Genomic DNA, 17,947 nt, shown 5'->3' with positions numbered 1-17,947 from the left:
CCTAGAGTGTTGGTAAGTGGTAGAACTGGTGGGGATTTAAAGAGTATCTGGGCAGAATAAAAAATGATGGAATTACTGTCCGATGAGTGTAAATGGATATCTGGTGGTTGGTATGAACCCAATAGACCAAAGGGCTTGCTTCCATGCTCTGTTTCTCATGACTCTAATCCATTCTATCAAAAAAATTATAGCATATCTATTGGTTCTTGAAGGGCCAATACTTAAGTGATTTTTTTTTAGTTCAAAAACTCCCCAGACTTCAGGCAGATTGTTCTGCACTTGTCGTGACAAGACATAGTTTATCACAATCCCACATTCTGATAATCCCAGATGTAATTCGGAGATCACTGGCCACAAAGCAGAAGGAAAGGATTTTTCCCACTTTTCCTACCAGCAGGGGATGCTGTCTGTGGACTGCATCCACTCACCTGCTTATATTGTAAGGGAATAACTCCACACTTCGAGTCAACCAGGAATACGGCCTCACAAAACAAAAGTAAACAGTTTTGTCTAGAAATTGGACTGGACCTGCTTGCTAATTTTTATGGATACATCAGATAAAAATGGAATGTATTACTCTCACTTTGAAATGCTTGTGCCTGTTTCTCATTGAATTTAGGAAACTGGTCTGGGTGCACCCTTTACTCAATACAGGTAAAATTTCCCAGATATAATGATATCATTACTTACTTACCAATAGAAATCAGATAAAAGATTGTGACCCACAGTTTGTGACTCACTTCTCGATAACACAAGGAGGACATCAAAATAGTGAATTGTGTGGGATTTTAAGTGATGCTGTTAGGAAGTTGTTTTAATAGTTTATGCACTCTCCATCCACCAAGTTATTTTAAGATGTGGAGATCAGCATAGGTAATCAGCACTTGGCACTGATCAAGGCATTTCATATCTTTTGCAGCATGCAGGAAGGCTATTTGGCCCATTTGGTCTATGCTGGCTCTCTGATTGTTCCTATCAATCACAGTCTCAATTGTTTTCCTGTAACCCATTCCCTCTTCCATGGGCATTGCTTGCACCTGCTTCTGCTACATCCCACCTACACCAGGAATAATTGACAGTGGCCAGTTAACATCCCAGCATGTCTTTGGAATGTGGGAAGAAAGCAGAGAACCTGCAGCACAGGGAGAATGTGGGTCTTTTCATCCAAGCACCTATGCTTGCTGCCCCTCCTTTTCCTCTCATCCTCGCCACCCCCAACCTGACCCTCGCCCTCACCCTCACCATCCTATTTCAGTTTCCAATCATTCCACCTGTGGTTGTAATGGAGAAAGCCCTTTAGTAGCACTGACCTGCTGCCCATGAATTAGCGCAGGAATGGGACAGTGGCTATCTGTAGATTGGCGTAGATGAGCATAAAGGTTGACGTGGATGTGGTGAGCCAAAATGTCCATCTGTGCTGTATGATTCTGTGTTTCTATAATGAAATTACAGCCATTCAGTTTTGTAATTATAGTACATCTCTACTGTTTTCCAAGGGATATTGTTCGGAGCAGCATGCACACTGAGCCACATCGAGAATGTGTTGAAAGAAGCTGTGGACGAGCTCCCTGGCTACAGGACAGAGGTTTTCCGGGCTGTGTTGGAGCAGCTGCGGTGGTTTGCAGGGCAGCAGATCAGGAATGTGGCGGTGAGCAATTTGTCATGGGGTAGAGAACCAGCCTCTCTTCACCAGATCAGCGATGGATCATGAGGAGAGTAGTGGGAGACTGGAGCAGGTGCTGAGTGGAACTTGGTTTATGGGTGTGGGAGCACGAGTTGGAAGTGAGGATCCCTGAGATGGGAGTGGTCTTGGAATTAGGGGATGGAGTTTCTGAGCTGGGGATGGAGGGCTGTTGGTGATGCAGGTTAAGTAGGGGTTGGGGTAGCAATAAGGGTTGAGTCGGATCTTGAGTTGAGAGAGGGTCCCAGGAACTGGAGGAGGGGCCAGTTGAGTTAATGGTCATGAGGATTCTTAAATTCAGAATCAGAATCAAAATCAGATTTATTATCATGGCTGGCGTGAGCTTTGTTGTTTTAGGGTTGCAATACAGAGCAGAAGTATGAAATGGCTATAAATTACAAAAATAAATCATGCAACAAATGGAGTAATGATGGTGAGTTCATGGGTTCAAGAGTACATTGGATCTGGGATCCATCTGCTGAGGAAAGCCTTGGAGTGAAGTGCTTGACATGGTGTTGGGAACTTCGTTAGAAATGCTCTCCTGGGTTGAGTCCAAGCTAGGGGATGATCTGTAGATGGGGTATATTGTGGCAGAAGTGGTTGAGCCAGGGATGAATTACCTTGTTGGGTTAGTGAGGGGCGATTAGAGTTGGGTTACCTTGAGCTAGGGTAGTGGGAACAGAGTTGGTAATGGATTACCTTACATTTGGGTTATGAATGGTAGGTTGGAGATGGGTTACCTCAAGCTGGTATAGTGGGAGGTGATTTGTGTTGGATTGCCTTGATTTAGGACCTGGTCTGAGATAAGTGTGAAGGGTGAGTTAGGTTTGGTGGGGAGGAGGGATGGTTGCTCAGTTTGTTTGGATGCCCTTGAGCTGAATGCAAGAGGTGAGATAAACAATGAAGAGTAAGTTGGGGGTTAGGCTACCCTGGACTAGGAGCTGAAGGTGAGTTGAGGATGATTTACTTTGTAGTTAAGGTGTGGAGAGGTGAGGGGGTGTTTTTGGATTGGGTTACTTTGAGTCGGCTGTGAGGAGGAGTTGGATGGGTACTTTGTGCTGGAGGTGAAATGGGGTGAGTTGGGGTCAAGGTGAGAGGTGATGGAGTTGAATTGGAGTTGGGATGAGTTACTCTGTACTGGGATTTGAGATGGGGATTCATTATCTTGGACTGGGGTTGAGGGACGTTAAGGTTTGATCTGAGGAGTTCCTAGAACCTCTGCGTACTCTAATTTTTCAGTAATGAAGTGCTCGAGCCCTGCAACCTGGTAGATGATCTTCCATCCCTCTGATATCTTCCTCACTGTACATCTCCCCAGTAGGGATTGTGCCTATACCACTATGTAGCAGAGAGAGCTGGGCTACAGATAGGGGTGGCAGAGTTACTTAGTGTTAGATCTATCAGAAACTGGAACAACATGCTGGAAATTCTCCAAACTGGAAGAGGGATAACCAGCCAGTTGTCACCTACATGGCCTCTGATGGTCAGTGGTCAAGGTGTCTCCACCAGGATGGGGTGTGTGGAGGATGGATTTTAATACATAAAGAGTCGAACAGTGAGCATTCAGCAATAACAGCTTCTTCCTTTGCATGACATTTCCAGGCAGTAGGAGGGAACATCATGACCGCCAGCCCTATCTCAGACCTCAACCCCCTATTTGTGGCCTCTGGTTGTCTACTTACCCTGGCATCCCAAGGTAAGAGAATTCCAGGTGGTCAAATAGGTTTCACAGCCCAATTCCTGTCCTCAATGTGATTCACCCACTCTTTGACCACCTGTTTGCAGGGAGTATCCGCGTTGTGCAGATGGACGGAGATTTTTTTACCGGCTACAGGAAGACCATATTAAGCCCGCAGGAGATCCTGGTCTCTGTGGAGATTCCGTACACCAGGAAGGTGAGGACCTGCTGCAAAGGAATGAGGACCCTTATTTGTAAATTACCTTGTGTAGAATTATGCTGAGTTTGTGGCAGAGGGACCAGCAGTCCAACCAGCCAGATCAGTGCCAGTGTTCATGTTCCATGTGAGCAGCACTGTGGTGCACCTGGTGACGCCGCTGTCCCTGGTTTCCAAGGATCCCGTGGAGTCTGCACATCTTTCCTGTGACAGAACGAGTTTCCTCTGCGTGCTGTGGTTTCCTCCCACAACCCGAAGATGAGCAGATTGCTGGGCTAATTGGCAGCTATAAATTTTCCCTAGTGCGTAGGTGAGTGGTAGAATTGGGGTCATTTGATGGGACAACAAGGAGAAAAAGTAGAATTAGTGCAAAATGGATTCCTGACATTTGATGTGAAGTTGGTGAGCTAAAATCTATTTCTGTACTCTCTGACCATGGGATGGAAATTCCTGTATGAAGACCTTCTCCCTTCCTCCTCCCCACCGACACACACATGCACCTGGCCTCATATTCCCACTCAGCTATGGGATTTGTCCTGGATTTTCCTGATTTATTCGGTTAATTGAGCAAAAGAAACTCTGGACTTGTTCTTTATTCCATATGCAGCAGAATCCGGACAAATATTTAGGCAAGACCTGAGCAAACCTTTGTGGTATTGATTCACTTTCCATGGCCTGCCCGTCACAGCATCCTGTTGTCCAGGGAAGTGCATTCAGCCCATTGTCTCTTGAGAAGATGATGTTACCACTGAAGTACTGCATTCCTTCTGGTGAAGGAGCTTCCAGAGAGCTCTTGGAGACAGAGTTCCAGTTCCAGAACAACAATGAGAGTCTGGTGGCATATTTCCAATTCTGTATAATGAGCGGCTTTCTGGGAATTTATAAGTGGTGGTGTTCCCATGAACCTGGAACCCTTGTACTTCCTGATCACAGATTTGGGAAATGTGCTCAGAGTAGCCTTGGTAAGTAACTGCAGTGCAATTTGTAGATGGTGCTCACTATACACTGCAGCCATTGCATGCGTGGGACATGGGTGCTGCTGATACAGACAACATTTGCTGCCCACTGCACTGTGCAGACTGTTCAGAAGGAAGTCATATGAGAGCCCCATTGATCCACGTTGGTCAGGTAACGTGGCAGAATTTTTTCCCTTAAGCAATCCAGACTGATTTTATGGAGATTCGATGAGTTCCTAGCTAATGCTTTAAATAAATGAATAGAACTTTGCTAATACTACAGTGTGAATTGAACTAATGTTTTCAGATCAAGGCCCAGGCAACCATTCAACCATTGTGCCAGTAAAGCCAAAGATCCCACTTGATATTTTTTCATTAAGTGTCATGTTGTTAGTGCTGATGGTCTCTCATAGAGTCATGGAGTCATAAAGCATGGAAATGGGCCCTTCGGCCAAAATGGCACATGCCCATCAAAACTAATCCTATTTGACTGTGTTTGGCCCATATCTTTCTAAACCTTTCCTATCCATGTACCAGTCCAAATGTTTCTTTTCAAAATTTATTATCATGTCTGCTTCAACTACTTCCTCTGGCAGCTCACTCTACATACTGACCACCCTCTGAATGAAAAGGTTGCCCCTCAGGTTCCTATTAAATCTCTCCCCACTCACTCTAAGCCTGTACCTTCTAGTTCTCGATACCCTGACTCTGGGAAAATGACTGATTCAATTTATCCTATCTCTGTCCCTCATGATTTTGTACACCTCTGTAAGATCACCCCACAGTGTTCTACACTCCAAGGCATAAAGCCGTAGTCTGTTCAATGCAGTACCTCAACTCCTGGCAACACGCTTGTAAATGTTTTCTTCACTCATCTTAATAACATCTTTCCTATGGCAAGGTGACCAAAACTGAACACAATACTCCAAGTTCGATCTGTCACCATCTATACTCAGTTTCCTTGGATGAGTCTACCTGTGACTCTTTTAATGACATCTGCAAACTAAGTATGGCTTGTACATTCTCATCCAAATTGTCGATAAAGTTGACAAATAATAATGGGCCCATCACGAACCCCAGTGCACTACTCTAGTCTCATTTAAGATCTCTGAGTTACAATGGTTACCATTTTATCTCCAGCTATGTCTCTTTTCATTTTTGTTCCAATTCAGCTCATAATTTGTTGCCTCCTCTGTGTCACAACTCTATCTTGAGGCTGTGGTTGGTTCCATCTCATATTCCCTGGGCTACTGGCTCCATTAGGACGTAGTACCAGAAGTACTATAGTACACTGATCACTGACCTTGCTCTGTTTTGTTCAAGGGAGAGTATTTCTCAGCGTTCAAACAGGCCCAGCGCCGTGAAGACGACATTGCCATTGTCAACTGTGGGATGCGAATTGCTTTCAGGGAGGGGAGCAGCGTCGTGGAAGAGTTGAAGTTGAGCTATGGAGGCATGGGGCCAACCACTGTGTCTGCAAAGAAAACGTGCCAGGAGCTCCTTGGAAAGTAAGTCTCGACCGAAGAAGGAATGGCTCTGAAAGCACAATCCAATAATATTCTTCTGAGCTGTGGTAGCACAAGAAAGAGATTTCACTGGCCCGCTGATTTCCTCCATTCCCTCTGCGTGTAGCCTAAGAAATTTCCCCACAGTGACATATCTGTCTACAGCCTCTTCTACTACCAAGATGAGGCCAGATACAGATTAGAGGAACATGACCTCAAAATGTGCCTTGATAGGGAGGCATGAACATTGATTACTTTAATTTCTCTACTATTCTCTCTGCTCCATTTGTTTCCCCTTACCCCACCAGCCACCATCACTGTATCTCCCCTGCCCTCTCAATCCCATCACACACACACTCCTCTCACCAGCTTCCCTTCTCACCTCCTTCCCATTAATCTATGGTCCACTATTCTATCCTCTGAGATCATATTTTCTTCAGTCCTTTCGGCTGAGCACCTATCACGTCTCTGCTTCTCATTTCATTCCCAGTTGACCCCTCCTGGGTCACATATCACCCACCAGCTCTTGCTTCACCCCTCTCCTCAACCTTTTAGATGGCCATTACTCCTCTTTCTTTCAAGTCCTGATGAAGGGTTTGGACCTGGAACATTGATTGTCCATTTTCTTCTGTTGATGCTGCCTGACCTGCTGAGTTCCTCCAGATCCTTTGTATGTTTATTGTTCTTTACACAGCAGTAGGAGATCATTTGGTCTATTGATTAAATGCTTGCTCTCAGAGCAACTATATTCCCCAAATTTTCCCTGTGACATATTTTCTCATATGCCTGTTAACAGACCCATAGTTCTCCCTGAGTCTTCTACTCTATAGGTAATTTAGCTGTGGCCTGCTTAGCCTTTGGACACAAGAGGAACCCAGAGTATCCGTGCAGTCACAGGAAAACATGCAAACTCCACATCAGACATGCCAGTGCTTAGAAACCAAACCCCACATGCTGAAGCTGTGAAGTAGCTGCAGTATCTTCAGAAACACCATGTCATCTGCTTCAAGCAGGAGTAGACCATTCGGTCCATTGAGCCAGTGCTACCCTTCAATCAGTTCAAGGTTTATTTGCTCAAGTCAAAAAAACTTACCTGCACTATTCCCCGTCCCTTGATTCTGTGGTTTTAAGTTTCAACAAAATTGGCACTCAGTCTTCTAAAGTGAAGTCCCACTTTGCTATAATCTTTCCACACACTGTATGACAAACCTGCCATTTCTGGAATCAATCTGGTGAAATTCCACCCCACTCATTCCAGTGCAAGTTGCTTCTATCTTGTGTCGGGAGACCAGACCTGCACACAATGTTCTACACGCAGTCTCACTGGGCCTCTATCTGGATAGGACGTGATGTCTCTATTCTTGTAGTTGGATTTCTTGCAATAAAGGAGACATCAGACACTGCAGATGCTGGGATCCGGAGCAACACAAGAAGCTCAACAATTCAGGCAGTGTCTGTGGAGGGAAATGGGCAGTTGATGTCTCGGGTCAAGATCATCCTTCTGGACTGGAAAGAAAGAAGAGACAGTGGAAGGAAGGCTGGAGAAGTGATAGGTGGATAGGGTCCTTTGTCACTTCAACTTATCACCGCCCCCCCCCCAGCTTCTGACATTATTCCTACATTCACCTCCCTGTCACCACCTTCCCTTCACCTTTTATACTGGCTACTTCCCACTTTCCTTCCAGTCCAGGTGAAGGGCCTTGACCCAAAATATCTCCCTCCACAGATGTTGCCTGACCTGCTGAGTTCCTCCAGGGGATGTTATGGTCCTCCTGCAATAAAGGCTAACATTACCAGCTACCTGCTGAGCTGCTTATTAACTTACGGTGATTTAACTACGAGGACTCCCAACTCTCTCTGAATCATTCCGTCTCTCACCAGTTAACAAATGCTCATCTTTCTGATTTTTCCCCAGCAAAATGAAAGGTGTTCTCTTACTCCAGTAGATTATTATATTAACTTGTTTTAGATGGTGTTTGTATAGTAACCCGTAAAGTGGTCAGAATTTATAGCCTCTATCTAAAGAGGGGGTAGAGTGTCCCTATGGGACAGGTGGAAGGGTGTTGATCCCACCAGAGTGGCTGGAGGGATAATCAATTATCCCTGGACATCACTTGCCTCTGAGTAATGGAGTAATGGACAGTAGGTACAAACACAGGCTGGATTGACACTTGTAGGAGAGTTGGAGTGCAACATTGCAATGGAGGTGGCACTGAGAACACAAAGTTCTTGGGTAAAATAACACCAACTGGAACTCATTGGCAGTGGAGCAACTTTAATCATAACTTACAAAGGGGAAATTCAATAAATCCTTGGAGACTTTTCCAAAGTTGTGGATAGTGAGGTGAGGGTATTGTAATAATTTGATGACAGAAACAGCATGGCCATGAAGGATGAATGGCCTCTTTTTGGGTTGCATTATCTTGCAATTGTACTGGGAAACTGGAGATAGATAAAGACTTACATCCTCAGGGGAAACAATATATTAAATATACACCCCTTCTCTATCTAAAATCCATGAGCTCTCTAATCTTTCAATTCTCTCCCATTTAGACAGTGGAATGAGGAGCTCCTGCAGAATGCCTGCTCGCTGCTTGCATCTGAGCTCACACTTTCACCCTCTGCTCCTGGTGGGATGGTACAATTCCGGCGTACCCTGAGCCTTAGCTTCTTCTTCAAGTTCTACCTCAGCGTGCTACAGAAACTGGGACAAGACTTCAAGAGTGTACGTAGCATTATTTGCCAAGGGAAATCTTGCATACAATTGTGGTTGTTGTGTACATCCCTCCCTCTGCCAATTCGACGTCGGCGTGTAGCATCATTTACACTGTCATAGCCAGATTACAAACCCAGCACCCGAGTGCCCTCGTTACCATCTCGGGTGACTTCAACCAGGTTACCATGGCTAGAACACTGCTCAACTTCACGCAGTATGTGAGCTGTACAACCAGAGGGGAGAGGACTCTGGATTTGATGTACGCTAACGTTAAGGATGCATACAGCTCCTCTCCCCTCCCCCCACTGGGAAGGTCAGATCACAACCTGGTGCATCTAAAACCCTGCTACGTGCCTCTGGTGAAGAGTAAACCTGCAACCTCGAGGACAGTGAGGAAATGGTCGGAGGAGGCTTATGAGGCGCTCCAGGGTTGTTTTGAGGTGACAGACTGGCAGGCGCTCTGTGAGCCACATGGAGAGGATATTGATGGGCTCACAGAGTGCATCACTGATTACATCAACTTCTGTGTGGACTGCAATGTTCTGACAAGAACTGTCCTTTGTTATTCAAATAACAAGCCATGGGTGACAAAGGACATTAAGGACATCCTGAACGCTAAAAAGACGGCGATTAGAGATGGAAATGGGGAGGAGCTGAGGGCAATACAGAGGGACCTGAAAGCCAGGATCAGGGAGGCTAAAGACAGGTAAAGAGGTCTGGAGGGGGATGAGGACCATTACTGGGTTTTGGCAAACTAGCAACAGAGGAGCTAAAGGCAGTGTGGACAGGGCCAACGAACTTAACCTGTTCTTTAACAGATTTGACATTGCGGCCCCTGCCCATCCCCCACATGAGCCATCTGTTGTTAGCCCCCAACCAACACATATTCCACTCTCCCCTCCTACCCCTCCTCACAGTCCCCCACCCTGCTCTCATGACTATATCCCTTCCCCACACAAAACCACCGCGGTGGGCTTCACGGCTAAACAGGTGAGAAGACAGCTGAAACGTCTCAACCCAAGCAAGGCTGCAGGACCGGATGGTTTCAGTACCAGGGTGCTCAAAGCCTGTGCCCCTCAGCTATGTGGAGTACTTCGCCATGTATTCAACATGAGCCTGAGGCTCCAGAGGGTTCCTGTACTGTGGAAGATGTCCTGCCTCGTCCCTGTGCCGAAGACGCCGTGTCCCAGTGGCCTCAATGAGTACAGACCGGTGGCATTGACCTCCCACATCATGAAGACCCTGGAGAGACTTGTTCTGGAGCTGCTCTGGCCTATGGTCAGGCCACACTTAGATCCCCTCCAGGTCGCCTAACAGCCCCGACTAGGAGTTGAGGGTGCCATCGTCTACCTGCTGAACCGTGTCTACGCCCACCTGGACAAGCCAGCGAGCACTGTGAGGGTCATGTTTTTTGACTTCTCCAGTGCGTTCAACACCATCCGCCCTGCTCTGCTGGGGGAGAAGCTGACAGAGATGCAGGAGGATGCTTTCCTGGTGTCATGGATTCTTGATTACCTGACTGGCAGACCACAGTGCGTGTGCTTGCAACACTGTGTGTCCGACAGAGTGATCAGCAGCACTGGGGCTCCACAGGGGACTGTCTTGTCTCCCTTTCTCTTCACCATTTACACCTCGGACTTCAACTACTGCACAGAGTCTTGTCATCTTCAGCAGTTTTCGGAGGACTCTGCCATAGTTGGATGCATCAGCAAGGGAGATGAGGCTGAGTACAGGGCTACGGTAGGAAACTTTGTCACATGGTGTGAGCAGAATTATCTGCAGCTTAATGTGAAAAAGACTAAGGAGCTGGTGGTAGACCTGAGGAGAGCTAAGGTACCGGTGACCCCTGTTTCCAACCAGGGGGTCAGTGTGGACATGGTGGAGGATTACAAATACCTGGGGATACGAACTGACAATAAACTGGACTGGTCTAAGAACACTGAGGCTGTCTACAAGAAGGGTCAGAGCCGTCTCTATTTCCTGAGGAGACTGAGGTCCTTTAACATCTGCCGGACGATGTTGAGGATGTTCTACGAGTCTGTGATGGCCAGTGCTATCATGTTTGCTGTTGTGTGCTGGGGCAGCAGGCTGAGGGTTAGCAGACACCAACAGAATCAACAAACTCATTTGTAAGGCCAGTGATGTTGTGGGGATGGAACTGGACTCTCTGACGATGGTGTCTGAAAAGAGGATGCTGTCTAAGTTGCATGCCATCTTGGACAATGTCTCCCATCCACTACATAATGTACTGGGTGGGCACAGGAGTACATTCAGCCAGAGACTCATTCCACCGAGATGCAACACAGAGCATCATAGGAAGTCATTCCTGCCTGTGGCCATCAAACTTTACAACTCCTCCCTTGGAGGGTCAGACACCCTGAGCCAATAGGCTGGTCCTGGACTTATTTCATAGTTTACTGGCATAATTTACATATTACTATTTAACTATTTATTACTATTTTTCTATTACGATTCTATGACTATGACTATTACTATTTACTAACAGTGGTATTACTATTACTATTTCTATTACTATTTATTATTTATGGTGCAACTGTAACGAAAACCAATTTCCTCCGGGATCAATAAAGTATGACTATGACTATGAGCTTATCACACAGCCAGCCTCAAAGGTCATGGCCTGACTCATGTGCCTTGGGGATCATTGAACACTTCTGTGAGATTGAAACACGTGGTCTGTCTCACTGCTGAGGTTGGACAACTAGTGCAAAGATAGTGCACTGTGGCTTATTGGCTTTGTCGCTAACAAATAGCTTTAGGAGGGGGCAGGACAGATAGAGCAAACTGTATCTTACAGAAGAATGCTTATTTACTCTATAGACTTCTTACAAGTTGTAAACTACATTAACCCAGCTCATCACTTAAAACAGCAGCAACATCTCCCGATAAGAACAGGGTAATTTCTCCAACTGTGAGTGCACATGGCTTATTTGCACAAAGACAACCCCAGTCACCTACAGCAAAAGGATTTTCAACCTGAAATGTGTTGACAATGGCTCGGTGATGTTATAAAATCAGAAAATGCAGGGAATACTGAGCATGTGCAGTCTATCATTTTCCACTCACTGTCTGCTGACGGGATTACGAGTATGTTTCTCCGTGTATCGTGTTGGCCATCAGATCATTCTTGAGATGGGGGAAAAATAATCTTTCTGAGATGTTACCAGATACAGGGGGGTCCCAGCTCCCGCTAAAGTTCTGACATGTTAGCCCGAACTCAGTTAAAAATATGCACAAAGATGATGATTTGGAGAGAAATTCAAAAACCAGAACAGTTGGAGATGGAAGAGAAAGAGGCAGGTTAATTTTCTCTTAAACAGAAAGCGAGGAAGAGTTGGGTAGAACAGAGGAGAAAATTGAAACTGCTGTCAGCAGCACCAGAGGTCAGGATCACACCCTGGTCTCTGGAGATGTGAGGCAGCTGCACTACCTGCAGCACCAGTGTGTCGCCATTGGGGTCCCGTATCAAATCAGACCATCTGAAAAGTATCACTCGGAGAATCACTTACCGCACTGCTATTGTGTGGTAAAAGTTCATACTCACTAATAATTGCCTGTTTGATTTTTCTCTTCTCTACACCACACCCTCCCTCCCCTAGGATTTTCAAGTGGAATCCATCCCACCAGAATACATCAGTGCCACTGAGTTATTCCACAAGGACCCTACCTCTTCTGTGCAGCTGTTTCAGGTTAGTGGGCCCCATAGATAAACGGTCAGGCTTCCCAGAGCTAATCCGTCCTCCTGAAGTTGTTGCACCTTCCTGAACAAGCAGAGTGTCCAAGTAAACTGTAATGTAGGTTGATTGGAGTAAATTCCGCAGGTCACAGTTCCTTCTGAAAGACTGCAACATAAAGACATGGTGACCGCAAAATGAGTTTCCTGATTTTCTCTTTAATTGTCAACAGAAGTTGTCTCATTGATGCCTCCAAAATCAAATCTCACTAATCAATTAATGTTTGTTTTAAACTGGTAAATTAAATTGTACATTGATAGATTGGTTTATTATTGTCACATGTACCAAGGTACAGTGAAAACTTTGTTTTACATGCGGCATCTATAGGTCTATTCATTACATCAGCACATTAAGGTAGTACAAGGGAAAAACAATAACAATGCAGAATATTGTGTTACAGTTACAGAACAAGTGCTGTGCAATCGTTAATAAGATGCAAAACTTTGAAAGGATGGATTGTGAGGTCAAGAGTCAAACATATCATACAAGAGGTCCTTTTAACTGTTTTACAACAGTTGGAACAGAAGCTAAGCTTGAGGCTGATGATATGTGTTTTCAGCCTTTTGCATTTTGGGCCCAATGGGAGTTTGAAGAAGAAGGAATGTATGGGGTGGGTAGGGCCACTGATTAGGTTGGCTGCTTTACCGAAGCAGTGAGAAGTTCAGAAAGGGTCCTGATTTTGGTGGTGTGCTGAGCTGTGTCCGCAACTCCCTGCAGTTCCTTGCAGTCCCAGGCAGAGAGTTGCCACACCAAGCTGTGGTGCAACCAGAAAAGATGCCTACTATGATGCATCTATAAAAATTGGTGAGGGTCAATGGGGACATGCCAAATTTCTTTAATCTTCTGAGGAAGTAAAAGTGCTTGTATGCTTTCTTGGCTGTGGCATCTTCGTGGTTGGACTAGGTTAGATTCTATTTTATTAGTCACAAGCATAAATGTCCAAATACCACTCGTGTAGCTGGGGTATAAAATGTGTTGCTGGTGCAAAATATTATCTGGGTTGCCAATTTTTTGGATGAGACGTTATAAAGAGACTCCATCATAAGGTCTTCAGATATTCAATACCAATCTTTCAAAGAAGTGCAGGAGGCATTCCTGTCACCCCAGACACTAGTGACCCCTCAAACACTTTCATTAAAACCAACTATCCTGTCAGTATTGCTCAAACGCATAAAAAAAAAATGACCGTAGGAGTCGACTATTTTCTGCTTTGAGACTGGTCTGCCATTTATCAATATAATAGCTGATCTTCTACCCAAGTGCCTTTTCCCAACACTAACCCCATATCCATTGATTCCACTAAGGACAAGTAATTGATCAGTCTCTGGTCTGAATCAACTTAGTGACTAAGCCTCCTCAGCATCCAAAATGGAGAGTTCCAAAGATTCACCACCCTCTGCATGAGGACATTCCTCAGCTCTGCAGAACCTGCCCCGAAACCAAATTAATAAATATATACTAGGAGTGTTCTGAGGGTAAGAATGAAGGGATAGGTGGACAAAGCTGCAGTAGGGGACTGAATTCAGATGATCAGCCTTGGATGTATAACAGACCAGGATTCAAGGGTTGAATGGTCTAATTCTGTTTCTATTTTCTATATTTCTATCCAAATTGCCATTTTACAAATGCTTTACATGTCTTTTTTTAGATTATGAGAACACTCAGTCCTCTTTTATTGTCATTTAGAAATGCATACATGCATTAAGAAATGATACAATGTTTCTCCGGAGTGATATCACAGAAAACAGGACAAACCGAAGACTAACACTGACAGAACCACATAATTATAACATATAGTTAGAGCAGTGCAAAACAATACCATAATTTGATGAAGAACAAAACCCGGGGCATGGTAAAAAAAAAGTCTTAAAAGTCCCCGAGTCAATTGACTCCCGAGTCCCCTATAGCAGGCGGCAAAAGGGGGAAACTCCCTGCCATAAACCTCCAGGCCCCGTTAACTTGCCAATGCCTTGGAGGCAGCCGACCACAGCCGACACTGAGTCCGTCCGAAAACTTCGAGCCTCTGACCAGCCCCTCTGATACAGCCTCCCGAGCGTCATCCTCTGTCGAGTGCCTTCGACCTCGCCCCGGCCGCTGAAACAAGCAAAACCGAGGATTTCGGGGCCTTCTGCTCCAGAGATTCTTGTTGCCACACAGTAGCAGTGGCAGCGAAGAGGGCATTTCAGAAGTTTGCCAGATGTTCCTCCGTACTCTCACGTCCGTCTCCATCAAATCAGAATTGTGCATGGTCCCCTATTTGCCAGATTACAGATATCATTCACCGGAGAGGCCGTGCGCGCTGCCATCGCACCGCCATCTTCTCCTCCTCATGGGAATGCCATGGGAATAAAGGTCAGAGACTGCAGTGATTCCAAAGAGCCATCCATTCTGTGCTCTGTTGTGACGATATGACCCTCCCTCCCCCCTGTGAAAGTACGTTGAGGGAAGAGCTGGTGTTCAAACAGGCTGCATCCCGAGATCTTGGCTGGGCAAGGGTGCGGTTACCCCATGATTCAGCAGAGATCAATCAACCATGGATCCTCTCTGCAAGTTAGTTAAGTAAACACATGGAGTGTGGGGTGTGTTGATGAACAGAGGATCAGCATGCATTGTAACAACAGAAGGACGATCAGAGGGTGACCACTAGACTATGAATATCATGTTAACTTCATTTCCCCATACAGTTTCCATGTCCATTGACCCTTACAGACAAGGTTTGTACAGCTTAGGAAGAGCATCTGCTGCCCTCTGTGACAGAGAATGATAAAGGTTCACAGCTGTGTGGCTGAGGCAGTTCCTTCCTGTCCTTGGACGGCCAAGGAATATAAGAATAGCAGCAGTGGTAGGCCACTCTGCCCCTCAAGTCTGCTGTGCAATTCAAATGAAGAACGACAAGGACTGGGTTTGTTTTCCCTGGAGCACAGGAGGTTAAGAAATAATGTGCGTGTGCCATATTAAATGTTGAGGGCTATGGAAGGTAACTTTTTCCTCCGGTTACAGGTAGGTAAAACTGGAAAACGTAGTCTAAGAGTACATGGGAAAAGATTTAGAGCGGATTTGGGAAGTTTTCCTCACCCAGAGAGTGTTGAATACATGGAATACACTGCTGGGGAGTAGAGTTGCTGAGAACATTTTACTAGTGTCTAGTTGAGCAATTGAATCACCTATAAGGCTATGGATCAAATGCTGACATCAATGCAGAGGAGTGCTCAGTGGTTGGAGTGGACGTGCCGGGCTGAATATTGTTTTACTCTATGACTAATTGACTAATATGATCTTGGTCTCTGTCTATGCTGCCAAATTCTGAGAGTCAGGAAAGGTGAGTTAGAGAAGATACTAATAGTGTGATGGAACCACAATCTCTGGATCCTGGATGTCTGATCACCAGCTCATCTCTCATTGTACTTTCACAGGGAGTCCCTCCTGGCCATCTCCCCTCGGATATGGTTGGCCATCCACTGCCGCATCTGTCGAGCCTCAAGCAGGCCACAGGGGAGGCCATTTACTGCGATGACCTGCCGCTTTTTGAGAATGAGCTATACCTGGCTCTAGTGACCAGCACGGAAGCTCACGCCCAGATCAGGTAACTCCTCATTCCGCTCTTGTAACCCGGGGATAATCAACAGGCCACAGAGTATCTATGTTAAATGTATACTACACATTGCAAGATTCAGTTAGCATGGGGCTTCATAGTACTGTGGTTATGCACTGGAATTAGCAATCCAGAAAAAAAAAATGATCATGCTGCTTTGAACATAAAGACTGAAAAAACAGGAGCAGTAGTAGGCCATTCAGCCCTTCCTGCCTGCTCCACCATTCAGTAAGACCATGACTCACCCACCTCTGCACTAATCCTGGCACTGATTCCCCAGTACCCTAAAATTTCCCCCCTGTCCCTGGGATGAGAATTTTAATCTCGTCTGTTCTGAGTGGCCAACATCTTATCAGAATCAGGTTTAAAGTTACTGGCATTTATTGCATTCTGAGATGTTGTCTGCTGGTTCTGGACATCTCAGCCTGGGAGCATAAACTCTGCATCTCCTCTGTCAAGCTCTGTAAGAATTTTGTAAATTCCACTGAGAATACTTCTCAGAGAGCATGGAACAGTACAGCATAGAAACAGGCCCTTCAGCCCACAATTTATGTACCTACCTTAATGCCAAGTTAAACTAATTCAATCTGCCTGCACATTGTCTAAATCCCTCCATTCCCTGCTCATTCACTTGTCTGTTTAAATGCTCTGAAATGTTATCTGAAATCCTCTGGCAGTGCATCCTAGATGCCTACCCCTCTCTGCATAAAAAAAGCTTACTTTATAAACTTCTTTTAAGATTTCCCCCTCTCACCTTAAACCTATGTCCTCTAGTATTTGATATATTCACCCCGGAATGAAGATAAAGATGCTATACTGTCTATGCTTCTTATCAGCTATTATCTCATCCCTCAGTCTCTAACACTCCAGAAAAAAACATCCAAATATTTCCAATATCTCCTTGTAGCTAACACACTCCAATCCAGGCAACAATTTTGGTTAATCTCTCCCAGACCTTTTCAAAAGCTTCCATATCTTTGATGTATTGTAGCATCCAGAGCAACACCCCAGTACTCCAAACAAAGCCAAACTTTGTCTGGATTAAACTCTAATCTGCTATTTTTTTATCCACATTTCCAACTGAGCTATATCCTGTTGCATCCTTACACAACCTTCCTCACAATCTACATCCCCACAAATTCTCATGCCATCTGTAAACTGACTAAACAGCTGCTTACATTTTCATCCAAATCACTACCATATTGGTTCTTTAGGGTTGTTATAGGAGGGGTTGGTGGTGGGGATAAGCTCCCACTACCTATTAAATGATCCCAATGACGTGCATCTCAAATACACTCTTAAAAACTAAGTCCAGCTCTTGGCCTTCACGTGTGACTTAATGACTAAGTCTGGTGGAACCGTTTCTACTGACAGGAGAAGGGGCAAAGGTGGGTTACTGGCACCTTAAAACCAGTTGCTTCAGGTGGATGGGGCTCGTCAGCCGTGGTTGGCAGCTCATCTAGGAGAAGGAAAACTTTGATCTCGTACCTTCACTGCCTTGTGGCTATACCCACTAATGGGAAAGGCTTTGGATGTAAACCCCAGGGAAAAATTTGCAGCTGGAGTCCCTAAGGCAGTCTTACAATGAGTTCAATGCAGACTGGCAGCTCCTGCGATGCTGCTGGTGCCAAACTGTATCAATCTCTGCTGTGCCTTCGGATTCATCAGCTGCGTTGGGGGTGGGGCTGCTACACAGGATACATCTTGCTCTCCATATTGTATTGCCCTGGCTTGCGTATCACATAGACAGCTGAAATGCAACGTCCATGGTTGACCCCGACCAATGGAGATTATGTAATATATGCCTTTTATTAAAACAACAAAGAAGGTGCCATTGTTCCTAGCCC

At 45.4% G+C, this 17,947-nt stretch overlaps 1 protein-coding gene across 6 annotated transcripts in view; it reads left to right on the top strand.

The window, feature by feature from the left end:
- Positions 1 to 17,947, top strand: part of xdh (xanthine dehydrogenase) — a 109,016-nt gene that overhangs the window by 27,129 nt on the left and 63,940 nt on the right. For all 6 annotated transcript variants that reach the window (XM_072247655.1, XM_072247665.1, XM_072247671.1 and 3 more), the window contains exons 12-18: positions 1,497 to 1,648; positions 3,284 to 3,377; positions 3,467 to 3,576; positions 5,856 to 6,040; positions 8,591 to 8,762; positions 12,374 to 12,463; positions 15,922 to 16,091. In XM_072247655.1, coding sequence (XP_072103756.1) covers positions 1,497 to 1,648; positions 3,284 to 3,377; positions 3,467 to 3,576; positions 5,856 to 6,040; positions 8,591 to 8,762; positions 12,374 to 12,463; positions 15,922 to 16,091 — 973 coding nt within the window. The remainder of the gene's footprint in view (positions 1 to 1,496; positions 1,649 to 3,283; positions 3,378 to 3,466; positions 3,577 to 5,855; positions 6,041 to 8,590; positions 8,763 to 12,373; positions 12,464 to 15,921; positions 16,092 to 17,947) is intronic.

Source organism: Mobula birostris, chromosome 2 (assembly GCF_030028105.1).
Source record: "Mobula birostris isolate sMobBir1 chromosome 2, sMobBir1.hap1, whole genome shotgun sequence".
NCBI lineage: Eukaryota > Metazoa > Chordata > Chondrichthyes > Myliobatiformes > Myliobatidae > Mobula > Mobula birostris.
This window is presented reverse-complemented; position numbering and strand designations above follow the sequence as displayed.